The sequence below is a fragment of the Lissotriton vulgaris genome, chromosome 6 (assembly GCF_964263255.1).
Source record: "Lissotriton vulgaris chromosome 6, aLisVul1.2, whole genome shotgun sequence".
In the NCBI taxonomy this organism is placed as follows: Eukaryota; Metazoa; Chordata; class Amphibia; order Caudata; family Salamandridae; genus Lissotriton; species Lissotriton vulgaris.
Genome location: NC_141694.1, coordinates 1,916,467,240 through 1,916,479,735, shown reverse-complemented (window position 1 = coordinate 1,916,479,735; position 12,496 = coordinate 1,916,467,240). Strand labels below are relative to the sequence as shown.

The following is a 12,496-nucleotide window of genomic DNA, read 5'->3' as shown; positions in this document are numbered from 1 at the left end:
TGCCCGCCGCACCTACATGTTCGCAATTGCGAACTTACACCGCACGCCGCAAAATTGTATCACCAAGAAAAAAAAATCTGCTGCATGCGAATTTGCGGATTTTCGGTAAATTCGCGAGCGTTCGCGGATTGCGAATTTACCGAAAATCCGCAAAATCCGCGAGCGGAACGGATTTTCCGCCCATGCTTAGTTCTAATCAGCTCCATACCTTAGAATGAAGGAGGTCTGGTATCTCTATCTCAGGACTCCCAACCGCCCCGCAAGGGGAGTCAGAAACACTGGAGCTGGATTTCTCAGCAGAGGAGGGCAGCTTCCCGATCAGTGCGTCAGCTGGAGAGTCAGCGTCCTTCAGCACTTGCTGTAGCAAGCTGCGTCGGGCAAGTAGGTCGTCGACCTGCTCCGAACCACCGTGCTTTGCCATAGCAAGAGAAGGTATATTTATACCTTGAAGGTGTTTAGGAATGCCACGTTTGACGTAAAGTCAGGCATATGAACGTCCTGAATGAACCCGTGGGGAATAGTTGTTCATTGTAAAACTAATTGAGTTCTTGGAGGAATCAATATTCAAGCAAGGGGAAGTCCCTAACGGCTTACGCTGGTTTTCCAAGAAATCATTGAAACGTTTTGTGAACGGATGGAAGTAGCCATGCCTGTATTTGGGTAGCATGGGCTTTGCCTAAATAAGGGCTTGATTTCTATGCCTATATAAGGGCAACACGAATTGTACCTATATAACGGCATGAATCGGGAAAATCCATTCGGAATCTAAAAAGATATACAACAGGAATTCTTTGCCCAGTGAAACAAGAATGAACCGTTCCTCTGCCTCATTAAAAAAAACGTGAAAGCGATCCTCATGGCTAAATTCACGTGAACTCTAAACCTGTTTACTGTATTTTATTCGTATGCTGTTTTCTATGCTCCATAGTTGACCTTCGGTCAGCTTAGTCTGTACGATTATTAGCTTTGTCTTACTGTTTTCTCTTAGAATGTGTGATGTTTATTTTGTTCTTTCCACGTACGACCTGTAAAGTGCTCTGTTACTCGCAAGAGTCTTGTTCGCGCTATATAAAACCTTCAAAATAAATACAGTCTCTTCGGAGTACAGAGACGAGGAAATGAGCTCTAGAGGTGGATCTAGTGTCTCACGAGTGCAGAGACTAGGAAAGGAGCTAAAGAGGTGGAACTAGTGTTTCTCTGGAGTGCAGAGACGAGGAAAGGAGCTCTAGAGGTGGGTCTAGTGTGTTTCTGGAGTGCAAAGATAAGGAAAGGAGCTCTAGAGGTGGAGTGCAGAGACGAGGAAAGGAGCTCTAGAGGTAGGTCTAGTGTGTCTCCGGAGTGCAAAGACGAGGAAACGAGCTCTAGAGGTGTAGTGCAGAGACGAGGAAAGGAGCTCTAGAGGTAAATCTAGTGTGTCTCCGGAGTGGAGAGAGGAAGAAAGGAACTCTATAATTGGGTCTAGTGTGTCTTTGGAGTGCAGAGGCAAAAAATGAACTCTAGAGGTGGATCTACTGTGTCTCTTGATTGCAAAGATGAGGAAACCACCTCTAGAAGAGGATCTATTGGGTCTCCAGAGTTCAAAGACTAGTTTGATCTAGTGTGTCTCCAGAGTGCAAAGACAAAGAAGGACCTCCAGAGGTGGATCTAGTGGGTCTCCAGGGTGCAAAGATGAGGAAACAACCGCTAGAAGTGGATCTAGTGGGTCTCTAGGGTACAAAGATGAGGAGAGGAGCTCTAGAGTTGGATCTAGTGTGTCTCCGAAGTGCAGAGACGAGGAGAGGAGCTCTAGGATTGGATCTAGTGTGTCTCCAGAGTGCAAAGACGAGGAGAGGAGCTCTAGAATTGGATGTAGGTTTTCTTTACTTTGCTACACTGCTGAGATTATTTTTTATAGACTTTCCTTAGAGTTGTAGGTCCTGATTCAATTATTGCAGACAGAGGAGTCACCATTGGCATGGCAGAGGAATAATGCCCACCTGTCTGAGACTACAACACCCACCAACTTTAAAAATGATTGCCTACAAACTGGTCATTCATGAAGGCAGTCGCAGGAATGGCGGTCACAGCCATTACTGTCAATACATTTTCCTGTGTGCTGGAGGGTGCGTCAAAAGGACAGCAGTGTAACAAACAGTAATCTTTTTTCTTTTCAAAAAGAAAACAGTAATGCTTCCCTCTCCATCAGAGGCTAATCCCATGGCAGGGGAGTGTTAAAATGTTTTTACTGTTCCTTACCTCCAAATTTTACCTGGCAGTAAAGAATGGCAAAAAAAGCGACTACATGTCCGCTCATCCAATTTGGGTGGGCATACAGAAATTTCTCCTAAAGCCCTTGGTCCCCAGTACCATTGGATGGGGTTAACCACTCCTGAGACACACTAGATCCACCACTAGAGCTCCTTACCTCATCTATGCACTCCATAGACACACTAGATCCACCTCTAGAGCTCCTTTCCTCATCTCTTCACTCCACAGACACACTAGATCCACCTCTAGAGCTCCTTTCCTCATCTATGCACTCCATAGACACACTAGATCCACCTCTAGAGATCCTTTCCTCATCTATGCACTCCACAGACACACTAGATCCACCTCTAGAGCTCCTTTCCTCATCTATGCACTCCATAGACACACTAGATCCACCTCTAGAGCTCCTTTGCTCGTCTTTGCACTCCACAGACACTGGATCCACCTCTAGAGCTCCTTTCCTCATCTTTGCACCCCGGAGACACACTAGATCCATCTCTAGAGCTCCTTTCCTCATCTCTCCACTCCGCAGACACTAGATCCACCTCTAGAGCTCCTTTCCTCATCTTTGCACCCCGGAGACACACTAGATCCGCCTTTAGAGCTCCTTTTCTCATCTTTGCACTCCGCAGAGACACTAGATCTACTTCTAGAGCTCCTTTCCTCGTCTCTGCATTCCGGAGACACACTAGATCCACCTCTGGAGCTCCTTTCCTCGTCTTTGCACACAAAATCTGCTTCTAGAGCTCCTTTCCTAATCTCTGCACTTCACAGACACACTCGATCCACCTCTGGTGCTCCTTTCCTCATCCCTGCACTCCCCAGACACACTAGATCCACCTCTAGAGCTCCTTTCCTTATCTCTGCACTCTGGAGACACACTCGATCCACCTCTGGAGCTCCTTTCCTCATCCCTGCACTCCACAGACACACTCGATCCACCTCTGGTGCTCCTTTCCTCATCCCTGCACTCCACAGACACACTAGATCCACCTCTAGAGCTCCTTTCCTTCTCTCTGCACTCTGGAGACACACTCGATCTGTCTGGCTCACCTGAGGTCTCCGCAGGGGCAGGATTCAGGAGCCAGATGATAATCACAACTTCCTGCTACCACTAGCCCGCCCAACAAAGTCAAAGCAGCGCCAGTTAATAGGGGTAAGAGGGGAGACAAGGGAAGGAGAGACAGGGCAGGTCCAGCACGCGTCCAACACCACGAAAGCTCCAATGGGATCCGGAAGTGTTCCTGCAGCAGAAGGTCACATTAGCAGCATAATAGAATAGGATTTGAATATGCAAAAACTAATGTTTTGTGGTGTATTCTACCTGGAATTCTCCCCTCTTCCGCTTGTGTCCACAAAATGAAAGAATAGAGCAACTGGTGCAATGTTCCTAAACATGAATATAGATAGAAATTATGTTAGCTCCTAACCATTCTAAAGCACTATATGATTTTTATGTAGCATAATAGCGGAGTTTCTCACCATATATTATATATGAGGAACATGCAAAGGCTGATGTGCTGGGCTAAAAGAAGTAAGTGATGTATATGTATAGGCTGTTAACAACACAACCTACCACTTGAACCAAGCAAAATACAATGCAGCCGCCAGCTGGTTGGACCGATATTCAGAAAAGGAGTATTGGGACATTAACTCCTATAACAATGAGCACCTTAATGTTGCAACATGTGTTCCATGACTTCAGAAAACAAAAAATAAACTGTCCGTATAACATGAAATCACATAACATAAGTAGTACAGGTAAAGCGTGAGGAGATTGTGTGCCGATCAGAGCATAGGGAGAATGCAAATACAAGAATGCCACTGAGAAGAGCCCTACATAGCCAGCCTCAGGAGCATATGGGGGGGCTGGGCCACCAGACTAGCGCTAGCGCGTTACCACCATGATCAGAATATCTTCACTGAGACATGAGAGAAGCGAGGAGCGCCTGAGGAGGTTCCCAAACCGCCTGCAAGTGTTCAGCGCTAGGGAAGAGCAGAAGACAAACCACCAATTCAGAGGAGGAAAACAGGAATCCGATGCAACATCCGAACGCCGACGCCCAGAACCCGGAAGAGCTCGAAGGGACCCAGAAATAACGTCACCCTGGAAAGCAACAACTTGAACGCGAAGCGTCTATCTTCCCGGCGCTTTGCGTCTTATGTCGGCGGCAGCGTTGACCTGGGCACATCCATGACACTATCCACCTCTAGAGCTCCTTTCCTCGTCTCTGCACTCCGGAGACACACTACACCCCCCTCTAGAGCTCGTTTCTCATCTCTGCATCCTGAAGACTCACTAGATCCACCTCTAGAGCTTGTTTCTCATCTCTGCACTCAGGAGACACCCTAGATCCACCTCTAGAGCTCCTTTCCTCGTCTCTGCACTCCGGGGACACAGTAGAGCCGCCTCTAGTGCTCCTTTCATCGTCTCTGCACTCCGGAGACATACTGGATCCACCTCTAGAGCTCCTTTCCTCGTCTCTGCGCTCCAGAAACACCAGATCCACCTCTGGAGCTCCTTTTCTCATCTCTGAATTCTGGAGACACACTAGATCCACCTCTAGAGCTCCTTTTCTCATCTCTGCACCCTGAAGACTCACTAGATCCACCTCTAGAGCTTGTTTCTCATCTCTGCATTCCGGAGACACCCTAGATCCACCTCTAGAGCTCCTTTCCTTGTCTCTGCACTCCGGAGACACACTACACCCCCCTCTAGAGCTCGTTTCTCATCTCTGCACCCTGAAGACTCACTAGATCCACCTCTAGAGCTTGTTTCTCATCTCTGCATTCCGGAGACACCCTAGATCCACCTCTAGAGCTCCATTCCTTGTCTCTGCACTCCGGAGACACACTACACCCCCCTCTAGAGCTCGTTTCTCATCTCTGCACCCTGAAGACTCACTAGATCCACCTCTAGAGCTTGTTTCTCATCTCTGCATTCCGGAGACACCCTAGATCCACCTCTAGAGCTCCTTTCCTCGTCTCTGCACTCCGGGGACACAGTAGAACCGCCTCTAGTGCTCCTTTCCTCGTCTCTGCACTCCAGAGACACTAGATCCGCCTCTAGAGCTCCTTTCCTCGTCTCTGCATTCAGAGACACCCTAGATCCACCTCTGGAGCTCCTTTCCTCATCTTGTTACACTAGATCCACCTCTAGAGCTCCTTTCCTCGTCTCTGCACTCCGGAGACACACTAGACCCACCTCTAGAGCTCCTTTCCTTGTCTCTGCACTCCAGAGACACTAGATCCGCCTCTAGAGCTCCTTTCCTCGTCTCTGCATTCAGAGACACCCTAGATCCACCTCTGGAGCTCCTTTCCTCGTCTTATTACACTAGATCCACCTCTAGAGCTCCTTTCCTCGTCTCTGCACTCCGGAGACACACTAGACCCACCTCTATGTATGAAGCTTATGTATGAAGCTTATATAGCGCATGACTTACCCTGGGGCATCTCCGCGCTTGCTTAGGGAACCCGTCATGGTATTCCCCTGTGAGATAACCCTGGCAGGGTATCCACAAGGTGAAAGCCAGGCATCCCACCGCGAGGGGCCGATGTGGAGATTAAGCAAGCTATTGCCCAGAGTCGCAGAGTGTGAACCCGTGAGTCGAGAAGGCACCGGAGCGAGAATTATCGAGTCCGTGGAATTATTGAGCCCAAGACCCGCCGAGGCAGGGAATTGAACCCTGGTCCAGGGCCGAAATCAAGCTCCAGGTCTGCTGCCTCTAACCCCTGAGCCACACTTCTCCACCCGCCTCTAACCCCTGAGCCACACTTCTCCACCTCTAGAGCTCCTTTCCTCATCTCTGCACTCCAGAGACACGCTAGTCCAACCTCTAGAGCTCCTTTCCTCGTCTCTACACTCCACAGATACACTAGATCCAACTTTAGAGCTCCTTTCCTCATCTTTTATAATAACATGCATTGTAAAATCATGCGATAAAATGGAAGGTGCGATGTTAAAACCACGTTGTAAAGGCATGCGTTGTAGCGTCATATATTCATACCCTTCTGATGCTTCAGATTAAGATGACTTTCTAGCAGCGATGTTTCCCTTCTGATGAATGAGGCCCTAAGAGTTTCTCTCAGCATTTGTCAAGCGTCCGTCAATCACTCTGAGGAGCATAGCTTCCTCATCAAAAAACAAAGTAAACTTAGCGTTTATTGAACATATCCAGTCTTTTAACAATTTTGTCAAGGGTCTCACCAGCTTTCTGTCATTCTTGACTGAAGGTGTACCTTTCATAATCTACTTTTGGCATTGGATTGAACTTGAGATTCAAGGTTTCTGTGATTTGACTGTATGCAATTTTGTCAGCTCGCAGCATTTTCTTTGACTTCTTTCACACCTTCATCAGTAACATTTTTGAGGTACTTAATAATCTTCTTGTTATCCGCTTCTTCTATAGCAGCGATTAAATTATCAAATGTCTCTATCCTGCCAGTCCATCTGCAGCCAATATTCAGCTTTTTGGTTGTATCAAATGGTGGTGGTGGTTTCAAGAAGGCAGCTGCATTGTAACTATTACCGAGATTGGCTGTCACTGAAGGGGGAGTTCTCTAACACTATCCGCTGTCCGCTAGACCTGCTTCATCCATACCATCTTTAAGGCCCTGCGACAAGCCGGTCTCTGGGCCAATTTGGACAGCCTGTGGAACCTTAACCTCCATCTATGACTCCATTGGCGTCCTTTCTTACAGAAGACTTTTGGGGTTGTTCTGAGCCGCCACTGAGCCACCACCCGGCATCTTTAGTGGCATGCCACTTAGAGTATAGACATCTCTGCAAGCACACCCTCCCTCAAGTGCTGTGGCATGATGACTCTCTTTAATCAGTACTGGTCAGCAGATGACTGCTTCTTGTATCTGTATCACTTTGCCTTTAGACGTCTCTTTGTGCTGTGTGATAACTGGTTGGTCTCTGCCTTGCAGCACTTCTGTTCGCAGCGTTATCTTGCAATATGCTGCTCTTTCAATACCTATTTGTATCCGCCTATGGCATTATCACTCAGTATGATGTATATCTTTGAGTTGCGTAGTAGGGCAGTACCTCTCTTTGTGACCTTCCCAGCACTTTTTCAGTAAAAGATATGTAGACTTTTCAACAAAGCTTTTCTTATTGTTAAATGCTTTACACAGACTGGGTCTTCACTTTGATAAAACATATGCCAAACATCGATTACGCACTTTGACTGCAGCACACGTGGTACACGGGAGCAGTTTGGTGGACCACAGCAACATTTCTGGAAGAGCACTGTCGATCTATAGGTAACTGGATCACTGAAAAAATATAGAACACAAAAATATAGAATACAAAAAATATCGAAGTAAAAATATAGAAAGCAACAATATCAAAATCTTATCAGCAAACAGGTAAGTACAAAAATATCGAATCAAAAATATCGAAAAAAAATGTATAGTTAGTCAAAATATCGAAATTTTTAAGATTTGTCTTGAAAGTAATTTAAAGTTAATGAAATAATAACTATTATTAACTAAAACATACTTAAAAATGCTTAAATAACTTTAAAAGTATGACATAATTATTTAAGTTAAAAAAAATAAAAAAAATAAACATACAATTTAATTTTTTACATATATATATATATATATATATATTTTTTTTTTTACAAACACAACAAGCGGCGTGTTCCTGCCACTTTCTTCGGCGGGCTCTCGACTGGGTCGCCGACCCAAAAGTATTCAATCACCTCCTGGAAACTTTCTTTTTGTAGAAAACCAGAGTCAGAGCCCCAATAGTGCGCAAAAGGGTTTATTTAGGCACAAGGAAAATTACCCTACGCGTTTCGAAGTCAGCCGACTTCTTGCTCATATATATATATATATATCTATATATAGAAAGATGTCTCCAAAACCTCTTTTGATAAAGGAGCCGGCACTCGTCATCGTGGGGTTTCACCTGTTTATTGTGTCAGTCACATCAGACACTGGAAGTAAAATCGGTGCAAGAGGGACGCGTTTCGGCAGACACGCTGCCTTTCTCAACATAGATAATATTAATATACAATATATACAATATTTTTACAGTAGGATAGCGGGAGGGTAAAATTTACTATTACCACTCCAGCAACTACAACAGTAAGGGTAAACGTTGGATAGCATAGGGGTAAAAATTACTATTAACACACCAGTGAGTGCAACAGTAGGGAAAGCGTTGGATAGCGTAGGGGTAAAAATTACTATTCCCACTCCAGTGAGTGCAACAGTAGGGAAAGCGTTGGATAGCGTAGGGGTAAATATTACTATTCCCACTCCAGGGAGTGCACCAGTAGGGAAAGCGTTGGATAGCGTAGGGGTAAAAATTTATATTCCCACTCCAGTGAGTGCAACATTAGGGAAAGTAAATACTTCATATATTAATAAAATAAATTAAATATTAATACCAATATAAAATTAATTAAAAGTAATTACCAATTTAATATAATATAATAATTAATCAATTAAAAATACAAATGAAAATTAATTATTAAAATTCATTACCTATTAATACAAATGAATTACCAATTAACAAATAATTAATTAGCTATTGAAAATGAATTAACAATTAATTCAAAATAAAGACCAACAAATAAATATTTAATTAATTGCAAACAAATTACTTCCCACCCTATTCCATTATAAACCCACAACCCGCTGGCGAAATACATTTATAAAATTAACATAATTATCAATTAATCAATTAATAAAAATTAATTACCAATTAAAAATTATTTAACAATTAATTCAAGATAAATACCAATAAATAAATTAAAATATTCAATTAATTATAAATTACCTCTCATCCTATTCCCCTATAAACCCACAACCCACTACGGAAAATAAATTAATGAAATTAACATAATTATCAATAAATCAATTAAGTAAAATTAATTGCCAATTAAAATATAATTAATTACCAATTAAAAATTAATTAACAAATTATTCAAAATAAATACCAATAAATAAATTTAAATATTTAATTAATTATAAATAAATTACTTCCCACCCTATTCCCCTATAAACCCACAACCCGCTACAGAATTAAATTACGCAAAATTTAAATAACGTAAAATTCATTACTTAAAATAAATTATAAAATAAATATACACTTTTCACACATATACTAACATACAAAAGACTTTAAAAAATGTATTATTAAAAATTCAATATATTAATACCTATATCATATACTTCAATATTTTGACTTTCTATATTTATGAAAATCGATATTAAATTACTTACCTTAATTTCGATATTTTTGTTGACTATATTCTGTCCATTCAATATTTTGTCCATTCTATATTTTCACTTCGATATCAGTGCTATTCTATATTTTTGATTCAATATTTTGTCTCTATACCGGTTACTTATCCCCTATCTCATCGCCAGTTATAGCATCCTACCCTGTCTGGGTTATCGCCAATCACTATGCCACACATGGAGCTTAGTATAACATGTCGTTATTCTTCTGCGCGTTACCGCAAACTCAACATTCTAATCCTGCATTCACTTCACTCCGTTATAACTCTTACATCACAGTTCTACGGAGTCCATCAGGAGCCACAAGGGTTCCGTCATCGCGGACTCACACTGTCACTTGGCCTTTGGGGACATTGTCGATATCACTAAGTTAGCATGAGCCCTGCAGCCATTATGCAGCTTTGTGCATGTTACTACATGGCTTTATTTCTGCAAATGATTTTGTTAGTGCCTTTCTCATGAGAAATTCTGCTGTGTTCGTTCTCTACCTGTTCCTGGAGTTTAATCTGAACATGGTGAGCAAGGTCGATAAACATTGTCCCTTGTTGTTCTGTTCTGGTCAGGCGCTAGCACCTAGATAAAACATCCCAATGCACTTGTTGTTGGAAACTCGTACTTTGATATTATGGGGATGCATGCATAGGGAGCACACACTTGGAGAGGGACCTTTCCAGGCAGAAGAGCACGACAGCACGTATGATGTAGATGTACCATCTGTAGTGTAAGGTATGGGATCTGCAGACAAAGCCCAGAGATCTTCTTAGCAAGGGGAGGGACGTTAGGCGCTACAGTCTTTTCTCTATTGTCTTTTCATGATGACATCCCCCTTGATGATGTATGGACTAGCTGCTATGCTGACTATATTAGTACTATGCATTGTTCTATTTGGTGTGGCACGTATACTGCATGTTAGGGCACGTTACTTAAAATAAATATTTTAAACTGTTCTGTGTCTTTGTCAGATCTTTTTGTGGATGAGTTCAAGAGTGCGAGCGAAAGGGTGTGTCTTGTTTCCGCGATTCCCGAGAGGTCTGGGAGTGTTGTGTTCTGGGGTGTCTCTTCATTTGTTTCTGTGTGAGTGAGTAGGAGAGCGAGTGAGACACTTCAGCTAGTCGGCTCTGGGCTCGTGGGCACTAAGGTGGTGGATGACTCAGTCTCTGCTTACTGAGGTCCCACGATCCCAAGCATAGTTCTGTTCTTGTGCAGAAACCCGGCAACAACACAACACTATAGAACAGTGAGGGCCAAGTGCATAGGGTGTCCTTTCAGCTCCCTTTGGTGTCAGTGACTGTCCGCATGTATAAGGAGATACATTATTTGAGTAAGAATTTAGCAGGGTTGTAGTCCTGTGCAAAGCCAGAGCTGGGGATGGGGAACAATCTACTGCACAGTAGGGACAGGGGAAGGCCAGGCTGGACTTTCCTGACTTCAGCAACCGTGTATCTGCCATGAGCATCCGTGTATCTGCAATGAGCATCCGTGTATCTGCCATGAGCATCCGTGTATCTGCCATGAGCATCCTTGTATCTGCCATGAGCATCCGTGTATCTGCCATGAGCATCCGTGTATCTGCCATGAGCATCCGTGTATCTGCCCGTGTTACTGTTCATGCCTGACTCTCAGCCTATCACCTCTCTCTGTTTCTCTTCCAGCTCTCACATCCGAGCAGAGATCCCTCATGGCCTGAAGGACCTGGATGTTCTGAAGTGCACAAGTGAGTCTCAGAGCTCCACGTTTGCTGGTGGGCGTTTCAGGGAGGGGGAGTGATACTTACTGTTAGTGTGAGGAGGGAGGAGGGACATATGGGATTACTCTAGTAAATGAGTGAACATGAGGGTGTGATCCTTACTGTTAGTGTCTCTTCTTGCTCTGTACAGATCCCCGTCTGTGCTCTGTCTACTCTCTTCCATGTATCTTCTTGCTCTGTACAGATCCGCGTCTGTGCTCTGTCTACTCTCTTCCATGTATCTTCTTGCTCTGTACAGATCCGCGCCTGTGCTCTGTCTACTCTCTTCCATGTATCTTCTTGCTCTGTACAGATCCGCGTCTGTGCTCTGTCTACTCTCTTCCATGGATCTTCTTGCTCTGTACAGATCCGCGTCTGTGCTCTGTCTACTCTCTTCCATGGATCTTCTTGCTCTGTACAGATCCGCGTCTGTGCTCTGTCTACTCTCTTCCATGGATCTTCTTGCTCTGTACAGATCCGCGTCTGTGCTCTGTCTACTCTCTTCCATGGATCTTCTTGCTCTGTACAGATCCGCGTCTGTGCTCTGTCTACTCTCTTCCATGGATCTTCTTGCTCTGTACAGACCTGCGTCTGTGCTCTGTCTACTCTCTTCCATGGATCTTCTTGCTCTGTACAGATCCGCGTCTGTGCTCTGTCTACTCTCTTCCATGTATCTTCTTGCTCTGTACAGATCCGCGCCTGTGCTCTGTCTACTCTCTTCCATGTATCTTCTTGCTCTGTACAGATCCGCGTCTGTGCTCTGTCCACTCTCTTCCATGGATCTTCTTGCTCTGTACAGATCCGCGCCTGTGCTCTGTCTACTCTCTTCCATGGATCTTCTTGCTCTGTACAGATCCGCGTCTGTGCTCTGTCTACTCTCTTCCATGGATCTTCTTGCTCTGTACAGATCCGCGTCTGTGCTCTGTCTACTCTCTTCCATGTATCTTCTTGCTCTGTACTTATCTGTGTCTGTGCTCTGTTTACCCTCTCATGTGTCTCTCTGTAGCTGTCTGTACAGGTTTCCATTCATTCCCTGCATCTACTATTCCCTGTATCATAAACACACAAGGGATCCAGTCGGAGAGGCCCTGAGTCAGAGGACATGCTATGTCCTATCTATATATGTAACTCACAAAGAGTACGCCTCAAGGAACTAAGATTGAAGGGTGACTGTTCACAATCTTATTGCAGTCTGGGTGTTGGGTCGAGTGTTCCAACAAATATGCAGGGAAGAACCTCTTTCAGGACAAGAACCCTCCCTCA

The 12,496-nt window shown here is 44.2% G+C and overlaps 1 protein-coding gene across 1 annotated transcript in view; it reads left to right on the top strand.

Moving 5' to 3' along the window:
- Positions 1 to 12,496, top strand: part of LOC147709919 (NXPE family member 4-like) — a 374,539-nt gene that overhangs the window by 291,685 nt on the left and 70,358 nt on the right. Inside the window, exon 4 of the mRNA XM_086925569.1 lies at positions 11,160 to 11,221. Coding sequence (XP_086781695.1) covers positions 11,160 to 11,221 — 62 coding nt within the window. The remainder of the gene's footprint in view (positions 1 to 11,159; positions 11,222 to 12,496) is intronic.